The following is a 15,290-nucleotide window of genomic DNA, read 5'->3' as shown; positions in this document are numbered from 1 at the left end:
AGAGGGCACTTCCTGTAAGGAATCTTCTCAGGTTTTTGCCTGCCATATGAGTTCTGTTATACTCACAGACACCATTCAAACAGTTTTAGAAACTTTAGGGTGTTTTCTATCCAAAGCCAATAATTATATGCATATTCTAGTTTCTGGGCAGTAGTAATAACCAGATTAAATCGGGTACGTTTTTTATCCGGCCGTGTAAATACTGCCCCCTACCCCCAACAGGTTAACCAAACTGAACTCTCCTGTTCCATTCTTTAACCAACAGAACATTATCCTGTTCCATTCTTTAACCAAACAGAACTCTCCTGTTCCATTCTTTAACCAAACTGAACTCTCTCCTGTTCCATTCTTTAACCAAACTGAACACTCTCCTGTTCCATTCTTTAACCAAACTGAACTCTCCTGTTCGATTCTTTAACCAAACAGAACACTCTCCTGTTCCATTCTTTAACCAAACAGAACTCTCCTGTTCCATTCTTTAACCAAACAGAACTCTCCTGTTCCATTCTTTAACCAAACAGAACTCTCCTGTTCCATTCTTTAACCAAACTGAACTCTCCTGTTCCATTCTTTAACCAAACTGAACTCTCCTGTTCCATTCTTTAACCAAACAGAACTCTCCTGTTCCATTCTTTAACCAAACAGAACACTCTCCTGTTCCATTCTTTAACCAAACAGAACTCTCCTGTTCCATTCTTTAACCAAACTGAACACTCTCCTGTTCCATTCTTTAACCAAACAGAACTCTCCTGTTCCATTCTTTAACCAAACAGAACACTCTCCTGTTCCATTCTTTAACCAAACAGAACTCTCCTGTTCCATTCTTTAACCAAACAGAACACTCTCCTGTTCCATTCTTTAACCAAACTGAACTCTCCTGTTCCATTCTTTAACCAAACAGAACTCTCCTGTTCCATTCTTTAACCAAACAGAACTCTCTCCTGTTCCATTCTTTAACCAAACTGAACTCTCCTGTTCGATTCTTTAACCAAACAGAACTCTCCTGTTCCATTCTTTAACCAAACTGAACACTCTCCTGTTCCATTCTTTAAGCAAACTGAACACTCTCCTGTTCCATTCTTTAACCAAACTGAACTCTCCTGTTCCATTCTTTAACCAAACTGAACTCTCCTGTTCCATTCTTTAACCAAACTGAACTCTCCTGTTCCATTCTTTAACCAAACTGAACTCTCCTGTTCCATTCTTTAACCAAACAGAACTCTGTCCTATTCCATTTGTTAGGCACTGTGTGGCTCAGTTGGTAGAGCATGGTGTTTGCAATGCCAGGGTTGTGGGTTCGATTCCCAGTACGGATTTTTTTTTAAATGTATGAAATGTATGTATTCACTACTGTAAGTTGCTCTGGGTAAGAGCGTCTGCTAAAATGACTGAAATGTAAATGTAAAAAAAAGAAGCTCAGCCCTTCCACAGCCGTATCTGACACACACACACACACACACACACACCTACACACACACACACACACACACACACACACACACACACACACACACACACACACACCTACACACACACACACACACACACACACACACACACACACACACACACCTACACACACACACACACACACACACACACACACACGCACACACATGCACAATTTCTCACACACACACACCAGTTGTAGACACTCAAATACATGTGTTGTCTCTCTTGTTGTGATTTGTTGTTTTGTCCTATATTTATATGTTTTTTTAATTTTTTTTATCCCTGCCCCAGTCCCCGCAGGATGCCTTTTGTCTTTTGGTAGGCTATTGACACTCATACAACTCATCACTGGAATATATTGTGGTAGGTAGGTTAACCATCTGTAACTAGTTGTGGTCTGCATGTCCACTGCCTGTAGCCTTGAGAACAAAATGTAAGAAGACAACAAGCTGTAACCTCTCTCTCTCTCCGTCTCTGTCTCTTTCTCTTTCTTTCTCTCTCTCTCCGTCTGTCTGTCTGTCTGTCTGTCTCTCTCTCTCTCTCTGGCTCTCTCTCCGTCTCTGTCTCTCTCCAGAATGAGGACTACCTACCGTAATACTCTGCTTTCAAACAGCAGCCAATCGGATCCTCGGATCCCTCACCACGTCATCGTGGGCTCCCCGTTGAAATTGGCCGCGAGCTGAAGATGATAGAGGAGCGCGAGGCGAGGAGGACAACATCTACGGGAAGAAGAAAAAAAAAACACAACAAGGACAAGAAATTCCCCTCCAAATAAACATGTTGGATTCGCTCACATTACTCCTGGAAAAAGTATTCTTCCTCACTCACCTCAATGTCTTCAATCACTTCAGGACAAGTCTGTTTTTTTCAGACACACAGAGAGAGAGGGAGAAGAAGATAGTTACAAATCACTGCGAGAAAGAGGAGGTCCCCGATCCCTCCGTCGACACCGCACTCCCAGACTCCCTATACCAGCGGGGAGACTTGTTAGAAGTTCCCCGGACTCTATTCACTCATTTCGGTATCTATTTAGGGGACAACCGGGTGGCACATCTAATTCCGGATATTTTGCCACTTTTTACAACGGACAAGCGTTTCATTCAGGTGACGGTAACTAACAAACGTTTAGTTCTCGGCGTTCTCTCCAAGAGCGCCAGCATCCGGGTGGATACTGTTGAGGATTTTGCCTACGGCGCGTCAATTTTACTTAACGTTATGGACACTACCGTGCAGAAACGACCGTTGGATAGCGAAGAGATTGCGAGGAGAGCGGAGGAAATGGTTGGGAAGATACGTTACAGTTTGCTGTGGAATAACTGTGAACATTTCGTTACTTACTGCCGGTACGGCAGCGCAATCAGCATTCAGACAGACAAGGTAACCTATTGATATTGGCCTTTCTTCTTCTTTCTTTTTAACGCACAGCACGGACCTTTTTGAAGATGCCATCTTCCCAAAGTTCAGCTAACTGCAACATGATAACGTTGTTTTACTATGCAGACCTTACATTTCATAGGTGTTGATTAAACATCGGATGTGTGGTCCTGTGTGCGCTCTTGGAACTGTTGCGCGAGTGATGCTTCAGGACTCTGCCCGTTTCTATAACTAGTTGCAGAATTGGGAATATTTATACATGAACATATCCATCTATAGATGAAGTAAATACTGTGTGAACTAGTACTTGCTGGTTTAGGTGATAGGCCTATACGCCTTGATTAAAGAAAAGTTAGTATAACTCCATTCAAAGTAAGCTATGATAAAAGCTGGAATCGTTTTATTAATCTCAAGTAAAATAGGCAACAACAACAACAAAACGTTCCGTAGTCTACTTTACTCTGTGAGCGACGTCAATGATGTGCATCAATATGGGTCAATGTTTATAGAACAGTTGTGATCATGATGGAGAAGGCAGACAATGTCTAGGTCCACAATGACACTATATTCCCTAAATAGGCCTATTATTATTATTATTATTATTATTACTAGTGTCCTGCTCTGGTCTAAACTAGTGTCCTGCTCTGGTCTAAACTAGTGCCCTGCTCTGGTCTATAGTAGTGTCCTGCTCTGGTCTATAGTAGTGTCCTGCTCTGGTCTATAGTAGTGCTCTGGTCTATAGTAGTGCTCTGGTCTATAGTAGTGCTCTGCTCTGGTCTATAGTAGTGTCCTGCTCTGGTCTATAGTAGTGCCCTGCTCTGGTCTATAGTAGTGCCCTGCTCTGGTCTATAGTAGTGCCCTGCTCTGGTCTATAGTAGTGCTCTGCTCTGGTCTATAGTAGTGTCCTGCTCTGGTCTATAGTAGTGCTCTGCTCTGGTCTATAGTGGTGCCCTGCTCTGGTCTATAGTAGTGCTCTGGTCTATAGTGGTGCCCTGCTCTTGTCTAAACTAGTGCCCTGCTCTGGTCTATAGTAGTGCTCTGGTCTATAGTAGTGCTCTGGTCTATAGTAGTGCTCTGGTCTATAGTGGTGCCCTGCTCTGGTCTATAGTAGTGTCCTGCTCTGGTCTATAGTAGTGTCCTGCTCTGGTCTATAGTAGTGTCCTGCTCTGGTCTATAGTAGTGCCCTGCTCTGGTCTATAGTAGTGTCCTGCTCTGGTCTATAGTAGTGTCCTGCTCTGGTCTATAGTAGTGTCCTGCTCTGGTCTATAGTAGTGTCCTGCTCTGGTCTATAGTAGTGCCTTATGTGAATAAGGTGCCATTTGGCACGCAGCAAATTATTTGTCCATGTTTCCTGGAACACAAAACGGGGTCCACTTCCCCCGTACCCCCATGCCCTAAAGTAGTTAAAGTAGAGACTCAGAGCTAGAAAATGGTATAATCAAACATTACATTTGAGGAACAATGGGAAAGTAATTATGCTTTGAAAGTTGTATAAACTTGTAAACTCATTTTTGAGAAAATAGCCCTTGGATGTTTTGGTATCTAATAAAGAGCTCTTCTTTGTCTCCACCCATTCAGCACCGTTCACACCCTCTTAATAAGCCTGAGCCTCAGACATCTCTTTAAGGATTCACATGTGAGGCTGAATGGGTTTAGATTTCAAGACTAAAGGCTGGTTTGTAATACGTCTTTTTTTTGACATATCTGTATATAGTTATCGCAGTGACTTCATGAACCTTCTAATTGTCGTCCGACGTCAAACTTGTCATTGTCGTTTATGAGAAAGTATATACACGAAAAAACGACAAGCTGCATGACATCAGCAGCCTGACGGTGCAACATGGCATAACTGGTGTATTGTAACACCAATGAACCCAATCGTTTAAAAATTAATGTAGTATATGTCAATCTAGAAAACCAGGAAACTTTCAAAACAATGTTTTTGCTTGTTTCTAAATTGTTAGCTAGCTCGCTAGCGAAAGTTAAGTTAGTTAAGTTAGCTGGCTAGCCAGTTGAAATAATGACCATATCATATATATATATATTTTTTTATATATATATATATATATATATATATATATATATATATATATATATATATATATATATATATATATATATATATATATAAAAAAAGTTCATATGCCACTCCTGTGAAACAGTGATGCGCGACATACGCCTTGCTTCCTGAAACAAATGTGGACCAGTCCGAGCGAGAAAACTATGGAAAGACTGTGTATCATAACATCAACACAGTATTTAAATTAGGCCATTTTCAGTTGATAGGCTCACTAGGCTTCTTAGTCTGCAGGTCTGGTGAGAGTCTGAGTTTGTTTCCGTTTTAAATTAGCACCATTGAGTAAAGCTAAGCTAGACTAGTATAGCCCATTTTAATGTCTGTTGTTCATAGAACGTCAGGCAGAAAGAACTCGCTTTGAAAAGAATTCCGTTCTTAGCTCCGTTCTCTTGTAGAACCCGTCGGCGAATTCTGTTCATTCTATTCCATTGGTTCTGCTAAAAAAGAGCAAGTTGAGGCTATACGTCCCAAATGGCACCCTATTCCCTATATAGTGCACTACTTTTAACCAGAGCTGACACCCTATTCCCTATATAGTGTACTACTTTTAACTAGTGCTGGCACCCTATTCCCTATATAGTGCACTACTTTTCACCAGGGCCCATTCAATGAGCAATGGGTTTGGCAAGAGAACAACCAGGTCTGGGACCAGGCTAAAATACCTATTTTCAAGTTCAGGTTTGTTCATTCAAGTTTGTTAATTCAAGTTTGTTTATTTGTCATATAAAAAGTGCAATGAAATGCTCAGGCCTACTTACAGGTTCATCTCTCCACAAAGCATTATCAATAAGTGAATAATACTTCAAAAGTTAAATGAATAAAACTATGATAAACATATTTAAAAAAAAAATATATATATATATATATATACAGAAGAAGGCACACAAAGGAATTGAAGTAGAATATTCAATCTAGACATATGTCTTCTGTAGAAGGTGTGTATGGGACGCGGTTGATCCACCAACACGTCACTGGCTTAATATTAGTCAAGTTTTTAACAGCAGGATGTCTCCGGTTTTCAGGGGGAAATGGAAAGAGAGCTGATGTGATGTGACTTCCTCTTTTGGCCGTTAACAAGGTGACACGCCATCTTAACTCCTCCTCCACATTTACTGGATTGGTCAAACAGTGCAGAAGAGAACCTCCCCCGAAATGTTTTACTTTATTTTTTTTTTTATATATATTTTTTTTCTTCTCGTCAAGACCATAATGCAGGGGGATATCGTTTCAGACGTTTATTTTTCACCTGCTACGTTAGGTTACTGGCTTAATGTTCTTAGTGGGAAATCTGGTTTGTTGGTCGTTCGTTTCTCAAGACAAATGGAGAACAACGGTCCTATTGTCGACAGGCCAAATCACTGCAGTATTTGGGGAGGTGATTTTAACCAGAGTTGAGGACTGGCAGTACTGTTGGGCAGGAGGGGTAGCTGAGGTTTTCTGGACCTTTTATAGGCTAACCATGATTTCCCCCAAAATGAGGACTGGCACCCTATTCCCTATATAGTGCACTACTTTAGACCAGAGCTGGCACCCTATTCCCTATATAGTGCACTGCTTTTAACCAGGGCTGGCATCATATTCCCTATATAGTGCACTACTTTAGACCAGAGCTGGCACCCTATTCCCTATATAGTGCACTACTTTTAACCAGACTCTATAGGCCCTGGTCAAAAGTAGTGTACTATAAAGCCTAAAGAATCAACAGGGTGCCGTTTGAGACAGACAGTAGTAGTCTGGATGGAAACTTATTCAACAACTTTAGACATATTTGACTGTAACTTGATATGTTGGCTACAAAGACCAGCTACCGCAGAGTAGAAGCAGAGACAGAATAGCGTTCTGTAGCACTTGCTTACTTCAGAGCCAGTGAGGGAGAGAGAGAGAGGGAGGAAAGAGAAAGGGAGGAAAGAGAGAGAGAGGGAGGAAAGAGAGAGAGGGAGGAAAGAGAGAGAGGGAGGAAAGAGAGAGAGAGAGAGGGAGGAAAGAGAGAGAGAGAGAGGGAGGAAGAGAGAGAGAGAGGGAGGAAAGAAAGAGCGAGAGAGAGGGAGGAAAGAAAGAGAGGGAGGAAAGAGAGAGAGAGGGAGGAAAGAAATAGCGAGAGAGAGAGAGAGAGAAGAGAGAGAGAGGGAAGAGAGAGAGAGAGAGAGGGAGGAAAGAAAGAGCGAGAGAGAGGGAGGAAAGAAGAGAGAGGGAGGAAAGAGAGAGAGAGGGAGGAAAGAGAGAGAGAGAGGAAAGAGAGAGAGGGAGGAAAGAGAGAGAGAGGGAGGAAAGAGAGAGAGAGGGAGGAAAGAGAGAGAGAGGGAGGAAAGAGAGAGAGGGAGGAAAGAGAGAGAGAGAGGGAGGAAAGAGAGAGAGAGAGAGGGAGGAAAGAAAGAGCGAGAGAGAGAGAGAGAGAGAAGAGAGAGAGAGAGGGAGGGAGGAGGAAAGAGAGGGAGAGAGAGAGAGACGTATACAATATGTGTTTTTTGTCCTAAAGGAATATTTTATCTTGCCAAAGGCCCAAGAGTCAAAACAAAGTGTATCTGATATTGACCAAATGAGACATGTTATGTATATCATGACATGATTATGGCACTTAGATAGTCTACTACAGGGCACAACATTTAACACGGGTGATCTTCTCCTCCCTGTAATATATTCTACTACAGGGCACAACATTTAACACGGGTGATCTTCTCCTCCCTGTAATATATTCTACTACAGGGCACAACATTTAACACGGGTGATCTTCTCCTCCCTGTAATATATTCTACTACAGGGCACAACATTTAACACGGGTGATCTTCTCCTCCCTGTAATATATTCTACTACAGGGCACAACATTTAACACGGGTGATCTTCTCCTCCCTGTAATATATTCTACTACAGGGCACAACATTTAACACGGGTGATCTTCTCCTCCCTGTAATATATTCTACTACAGGGCACAACATTTAACACGGGTGATCTTCTCCTCCCTGTAATATATTCTACTACAGGGCACAACATTTAACACGGGTGATCTTCTCCTCCCTGTAATATATTCTACTACAGGGCACAACATTTAACACGGGTGATCTTCTCCTCCCTGTAATATATTCTACTACAGGGCACAACATTTAACACGGGTGATCTTCTCCTCCCTGTAATATATTCTACTACAGGGCACAACATTTAACACGGGTGATCTTCTCCTCCCTGTAATATATTCTACTACAGGGCACAACATTTAACACGGGTGATCTTCTCCTCCCTGTAATATATTCTACTACAGGGCACAACATTTAACACGGGTGATCTTCTCCTCCCTGTAATATATTCTACTACAGGGCACAACATTTAACACGGGTGATCTTCTCCTCCCTGTAATATATTCTACTACAGGGCACAACATTTAACACGGGTGATCTTCTCCTCCCTGTAATATAGTCTACTACAGGGCACAACATTTAACACGGGTGATCTTCTCCTCCCTGTAATATATTCTACTACAGGGCACAACATTTAACACGGGTGATCTTCTCCTCCCTGTAATATATTCTACTACAGGGCACAACATTTAACACGGGTGATCTTCTCCTCCCTGTAATATATTCTACTACAGGGCACAACATTTAACACGGGTGATCTTCTCCTCCCTGTAATATATTCTACTACAGGGCACAACATTTAACACGGGTGATCTTCTCCTCCCTGTAATATATTCTACTACAGGGCACAACATTTAACACGGGTGATCTTCTCCTCCCTGTAATATATTCTACTACAGGGCACAACATTTAACACAGGTGATCTTCTCCTCCCTGTAATATATTCTACTACAGGGCACAACACCCCTACTACACACACACACACATTTGCCCTCTAAATCTTCCCCCTTGTCTATCACTATAATATAAACCATCTTTTCCATATTTTTCCTTCTAGTTCTGTGATTGGCTGAAATCTATCATCCGGGATCATAGGAGTGTTCCGTTGACGGCGTTCCTGGGAATTCTGTCTGTTCTCTTTCTGGGAATGTCCCCTTACACCACGCTTCCCACCCTCCTCATTCCCTTCACCCTCTGGATGGCAGGCTGATACTGGAAATTCTGGAAAATAATCCAGAATGAAATTGGAATTCTGGAATTCCATTTCATTTCAATATGAATTTTGATAATATATATATATATATATATATATATATTTAACATCTCCAGAAATGGAAATGTTCACGTGTCAATAAAAATGTATTTTCTTTTTTAAAACATAATAATTTTGGGGGTGTTTTATATTTGTCATGTTACACACACACACACACACACACACAAGTGTGACATGGAAAGGTGTTTCTTGCATATCCCAACTCCACCTGAGACACCCGCAGGGAGTGGGGTCCCCATTGTACAATTAGCAATTAGAGTTAAGTGCCTTGCTCAAGAGCAAAGCAACAGATTGTTCACCTACTCAGCTCCGGTATTCAAACCAGCGACCTTTCGGTTACTGGCCCAACGCTCTAACCACTAGGCTACCTGCCGCTCCTAAACAGCAGCATTACGACAGTGTTCAGACAGTAGCCCGTGTCACGCTCTGAATGTGTTTTATACCACAAAAACACCAGTACAGTCATATTGACTTTTGAGTTTGTACCCATCTCTAACCATGAACCTTTGCACAGATTGTATTATTTTTTACATCGTAAAACTTTATACTGTTTTTGTGATGTAAATAAATACCTGAACATTAAACACTGTAGTGTACTGATACTGACTTGTATGTGTGTGTTTGTGTGTGTTGAGTCTGAATCACTATACCGTAACTTAAGACTGACAAAACGGCTCGTTTACTGTCTCGCTGTAACTGTAGACGTGCCTCAATTCTCTCTCTCTCTCTCTCTCTCTCTCTCTCTCTCTCTCTCTCTCTCTCACTAACATATCCTTATATGCCACAATTCTTATTACACAGCAATATCTATCTTTAGAGTACCTGCTGTGTGTTTTGGAACTACTGATTCTGATCAAAGTGGATGAAGGAAATCATGAATTTACCCATTTCCTTCTATTGTTCACCACTGTAGACCCCGATTAAATTCACATAGAAACGTGAGTTATAGATCTGTCATTCACATTGAAAGCAAGTCTAAGAAGACGGTGGATCTGTTCTATGTGTGTGCTATTTCTATGCTTCCCGTTCTTAAGTTTTTTGTTTTTTGAGGTCTTTTACTTTCGAGTTTTCTACACCAGCTTCAAAGAGCTGAAAATACAATATTTTTGTTTATTGAAAAGATACTTCACATTGGTTTAGATGGTACAATGATTCTCTACACAATACATTGCTTGTTTTGTCAACAAACAAAAAAAAATGATATTAGGCAAACTATTCGAATTTTAGCAACCAGGAAATGGTGGACTGATTTCTGCATAGTGCACCTTTTAATTATATAACCTACCATTGTTGTGTACAAATGGTTGGAGAGGAGGAACAAGCCATCCATTAATTACTTCCTCTCTCTGCAGAGCATCCCTGAGTCTGGCCAGAAAGACTGGCAAAATTACAGTAACTTTCCCAAAATTCCCCGGTGTTCCAGATATCTTTCTTGCTATATTCCCGGAATTACAAGCGGTTAAAGGAGAACATACAGGGAATCCTCCAGCCAGGCTTTCCAGAAAACCAGGGAGTTTTGTGAAAGTTACCGTAATTTTTCAGCCCTACAGTAATGATGCATTATCCTTTGGTATGGGGAAATACAATGTACCGGTCGGTATATGTTGTCTAGTCTGCTTCCAGATCTGTTTGTGCTGTCTTGCCAACTCCTATGGTCATAGTTACTAAACAGCACAAACAGATCTGGGATCAGGCTAGATTTTCTCATGCACTACGTTTGACCGGAGCCATGCGCCATGGTCAAACATAGTGCACTAATTTAGGGATTAGGGTGCAATTTCAGACATTGGATTTAACATTGGGAAATAATACCATTGTTCTGTTAAGATTATGTACCTGCTGCTTCAAAATCCAAATCTCTTTACATTCCAACTGGCACCCTGTGTGTAGTGCACTACTTTGACCAGAGCCCTATGGCACCCTGTTCCCTATGTAGTGCACTACTTTGACCAAGACCTAAAAATATGGAATAGGGTGCCACTTGTGATGGAGACTTTCTTTGTTATTGATGAAATAGTCAGCAAAAGTGTCCACATCACTCTAATCCACAGCTCTGGTCCAAGGCGTTACGTTCAGTTTGCTAACACCGAGGCTCAGTGTCAACAAGCCACATGTAACGCCCTGGACCAGAGCCATCTAATCTGCAGCTCTGAGTAGGAGTTGTCCTTAGGCACAGATTTAGGATCAGTTTACAGGCTCAGTCAAATCCTAGACTTAATAATTTTGGGGAAGGACAAAACTGACCTTAGATCAGTGGTTAGGACTAATTCCTTCAGCTCCACCTACCTGGCTAGAGGCTGGACTAATAAAAATATCCGGGTAGCGAACTCTCTCCCCCTCTCTCTCTCTCTCTCTCTCTCTCTCTTTCTATCCACACTCTGTCTCTCCGTTTCTCAGTCAACTCTCCACCTCACCACCTACACATTTCTGTCCATCTGTCCAGTCCTCTTCTCCTCTCTTCTCTTCCTCCGTGTCAGGATCATGTTTCCTCTCACTCTCCTCGGCCTGCTGTTCATCACCGCACAAACAGACGACAAGAAAAAGAAAGGAAAAAACCAGGCGACAACCAAAGAGGAAACTCCATCGAAGTATGATTCCATGTTCCAGAGAGGAGACCTGCTGGAGGTATGGAATACAATGTCATGTAGTCAAATGGCTGTGGAACCTTTATGGATTTGAGTCCCAATTGGTCCCCTATTCCCTTCATAGTTGGCCCATAGGGCTCCCTCTGGTCAAAAGTAGTGCACTTTACAGGGAATAGGTCTCTGGTCTATAGTAGTTCACTATAAAGGGAATAGGGTTCCATAGGGCTCTGGTCTAAAGTAGTACCACTATATAGGGAATAGGGCCCTGGTCTAAAGTAGTGCACTATATAGGGAATAGGGCTCTGGTCTAAAGTAGTGCACTATATAGGGAATAGGGCCCTGGTCTATAGTAGGGCACTATATAGGGAATAGGGCTCCGGTCTAAAGTAGTGCACTATATATAGGGAATAGGGCTCTGGTCTAAAGTAGTGCACTATATAGGGAATAGGGCTCTGGTCTAAAGTAGTGCACTATATAGGGAATAGGACTCTGGTCTAAAGTAGTGCACTATATAGGGAATAGGGCTCTGGTCTATAGTAGTACCACTATATAGGGAATAGGGTGCCATTTGGGACACTAAATGTATTTATTTATTCATTCAGGTACCCCGGACGTTGTTCACTCACTTTGGGATCTACCTGGGCGGTGGCCGGGTAGCTCACCTGATACCTGACATACTACCTGTGTTGTCAGATGATGAGGAGGCGATCAGAGAGATGGTCACCAATAACAGACTGATACTGGGGGTCATCGCTAAGGTGAGGGGGGGGAGCAGTGTGGGGTGGGGGGAGTGTGGGGTGTTGGGGTGGGGGGCAGTGTGGGGTGGGGGGGGCAGTGTGGGGTGGGGGGGGCAGTGTGGAGTGGGGGGCAGTGTGGAGTGGGGGGCAGTGGGGGGTGGGGGGGCAGTGTGGAGTGGGGGGGGCAGTGGGGGGTGGGGGGGGTGTGGGGTGTTGGGGTGAGGGGCAGTGTGGGGTGGGGCGAGCAGTGTGGGGTGGGGGGGCAGTGGGGGTGGGGGGGGTGTTGGGGTGAGGGGGCAGTGTGGGGTGGGCGAGCAGTGTGGGGTGGGGGGCAGTGTGGGGTGTTGGGGTGGGGGGCAGTGGGGCAGTGGGGGGCAGTGTGGGGTGGGGGGCAGTGTGGGGTGGGGGGGGCAGTGTGGGGTGTTGGGGTGGGGGGGCAGTGGGGGGGCAGTGTGGGGTGGGGGGCAGTGTGGGGTGTTGGGGTGGGGGGCAGTGGATGATTGGATGATAAGCAGTCTATAATCAAAAGAAATGTGTGTGTGTGTGTGTGTGTGTGTGTGTGTGTGCTGTAACTCCTCTCCTCCTCTCAGTGTGCCAGTGTGAGGGTGGACACCGTGGAAGACTTTGCCTACGGCTCAGAGATTATTGTGAACCCCATGGATAAGGTACAGTAAATACAGCAGGCAGCCATAGATGAAACTCTATGTAAACTGCCTGGTTCCATCCTGGTGGATACTGATAAACCAGCCTGATATTGCGAGTTTACATAAATAAGCTATAAGGAATCAGTGTAGCACATCGACTCTATATACAAAAGTACGTGGACACCAACGTCAAATTAGTGGATTCGGCTATTTCAGCCACACATGTTGCTGACAGGTGTATAAAATCAAGCACACCGCCATGCAATCTCCATAGACAAACTATGCCTGAAGAATGGCTTTACTGAAGAGCTCACTGACTTTCAACGCGGCACCGTCATAGGATGCCACCTTTCCAACAAGTCAGTTTGTCAAATTTCAGCCCTGCTAGTGCTGCCCCCCGGTCAACTGTAAGTGCTGTTATTGTGAAGTGGAAACGTCTAGGAGCAACAACGGCTCAACCGTGAAGTGGTAGGCCACACAAGCTCACAGAAGGGGACCGCCGAGTGCTGAAGCGTATAAAAAATCGACTGTCCTCTGTTGCAGCACTCACTACCGAGTTCCAAACTGCCTCTGGAAACAACATCAGCACAACATCTGTTCGTTGGGAGCTTCATGAAATGGGTTTCCATGGCCGAACAGCCGCACACAAGCCTAAGATCACCATGCACAATGCTGGAGTGGTGTAAAGCTCAGCATCATGGGACTCTGGAGCAGTGGAAACGCGTTCCTTGGAGTGATGAATCACGCTTCGTCCATCTGGCAGTCAGACGGACGAATCTGCGTTTGGCAGATGCCAGGAGAACTCTACCTGCCCCAATGCATAGTGCCAACCGTAAAGTTTGGTGGAGGAATAATGGCTGTTTACCATGGTTCGGGCCCCTTAGTTCCAGTGAAGGGAAATCTTAACGCTACAGCATGTAATGACATTCTATACGATTCTGTGCTTCCAACTTTGTGGCAACAGTTTTGGGGAAGGCCCTTTCCTGTTTCAGCATGTCAATGCCCCAGTGCACAAAACGAGGTCCATACAGAAATGGTTTGTTGAGATCGGTGTGGAAGAACTTGACTGGCCTGCACAGAGCCCTGACCTCAACCCCATCAAACACCTTTGGGATGAATTGGAAGGCCGATTGCAAGCCAGGCCTAATCGCCCAACATCAGTGCCCCACCTCACTAATGCTCTTGTGGCTGATTGGAAGCAAGTCCCCACAGCAATGTTCCAACATCTAATGGAAAGCCTTCCCAGAAGAGTGGAGGCTGTTATAACAGCAAAGAGGGGACCAACTCCATATTAATGCCATGATTTTGGAATGAGTTGTTCGAAGCGCAGGTGTCCACATACTTTTGGTAATGTGTTATAAAATTAACTAGTTAGCAAATTATAGGCTGAACATTTCCTTTCCCCACTAAAGGAATCTGTATCTCTGTCTATCAGCTGTCTGTATCTCTGTCTCTGTCTATCAGCTGTCTGTACCTCTGTCTCTGTCTATCAGGTGTCTGTACCTCTGTCTCTGTCTATCAGCTGTCTATACCTCTGTCTGTCTATCAGCTGTCTGTACCTCTGTCTATCAGCTGTCTGTACCTCTGTCTGTCTATCAGCTGTCTGTATCTCTGTCTATCAGCTGTCTGTACCTCTGTCTGTCTATCAGCTGTCTGTACCTCTGTCTCTGTCTATCAGGTGTGCAGTCGCCCCCCACTGAAAGGAGAGGAAGTGGCTGACAGGGCAGAGAAGCTCCAGGGCTCCACAGCCTACAGCCTCCTGTGGTATAACTGTGAACACTACGTCATGTACTGTCGATACGGCACCTGCATGAGCTTCCAAACCTTCCAGGTTAGGACCAATACAAACATGATACATACTGATTGATCAGTATCAATGTCTGTCTGTCTGTCTGTCTGTCTGTCTGTCTGTCTGTCTGTCTGTCTGTCTGTCTGTCTGTCTGTCTGTCTGTCTGTCTGTCTGTCTGTCTGTCTGTCTGTCTGTCTGTCTGTCCGTCCGTCCGTCCGTCCGTCCGTCCGTCCGTCCGTCCGTCCGTCCGTCTTAAATGCACTGTTCTCCTCTGTTCTTGTCTGGCGCCTTCTATCCCTCCATTTGCAGTGTGTGAAAAACAAAATGAAATCCTATCACACACTCAGGATTTGTCCCATTATAATAACTATAATAACTGAATCTATTTTTTCTCAGAGCAGGTTATCTATTCTCAGAAACACAATCAGAAAGCCCATTCAACTGCAACGTGCTTGTGTGTGTCTGTCTGTGTGTGTGTGTGTGTGTGTGCCTGTGTGTGTGTGTGCCTGT

At 43.9% G+C, this 15,290-nt stretch overlaps 2 protein-coding genes across 2 annotated transcripts in view; both read left to right on the top strand.

The window, feature by feature from the left end:
* Window positions 1-2,065: 2,065 nt before the first annotated feature.
* Window positions 2,066-9,627, top strand: LOC106578168 (lecithin retinol acyltransferase). Its single transcript, XM_014156797.2, has 2 exons — window positions 2,066-2,829; window positions 8,810-9,627. Exons 1-2 carry the CDS (start codon window positions 2,230-2,232, stop codon window positions 8,960-8,962), a joined length of 753 nt encoding a protein of 250 aa, XP_014012272.1. The 5' UTR covers window positions 2,066-2,229; the 3' UTR covers window positions 8,963-9,627.
* A 645-nt stretch (window positions 9,628-10,272) lies between these two features.
* Window positions 10,273-15,290, top strand: part of LOC106578182 (lecithin retinol acyltransferase) — an 8,324-nt gene continuing 3,306 nt past the window's right edge. Inside the window, exons 1-4 of the mRNA XM_014156817.2 lie at window positions 10,273-11,650; window positions 12,213-12,368; window positions 12,938-13,012; window positions 14,670-14,822. Of these exons, the coding sequence (XP_014012292.1) occupies window positions 11,507-11,650; window positions 12,213-12,368; window positions 12,938-13,012; window positions 14,670-14,822 (528 nt within the window). The 5' untranslated portion in view covers window positions 10,273-11,506. The remainder of the gene's footprint in view (window positions 11,651-12,212; window positions 12,369-12,937; window positions 13,013-14,669; window positions 14,823-15,290) is intronic.

The sequence above is a fragment of the Salmo salar genome, chromosome ssa18, assembly GCF_905237065.1.
Source record: "Salmo salar chromosome ssa18, Ssal_v3.1, whole genome shotgun sequence".
In the NCBI taxonomy this organism is placed as follows: domain Eukaryota; kingdom Metazoa; phylum Chordata; class Actinopteri; order Salmoniformes; family Salmonidae; genus Salmo; species Salmo salar.
Note: the sequence above shows the minus strand (reverse complement) of the source record. Positions and strands in the feature narration are given on the sequence as shown.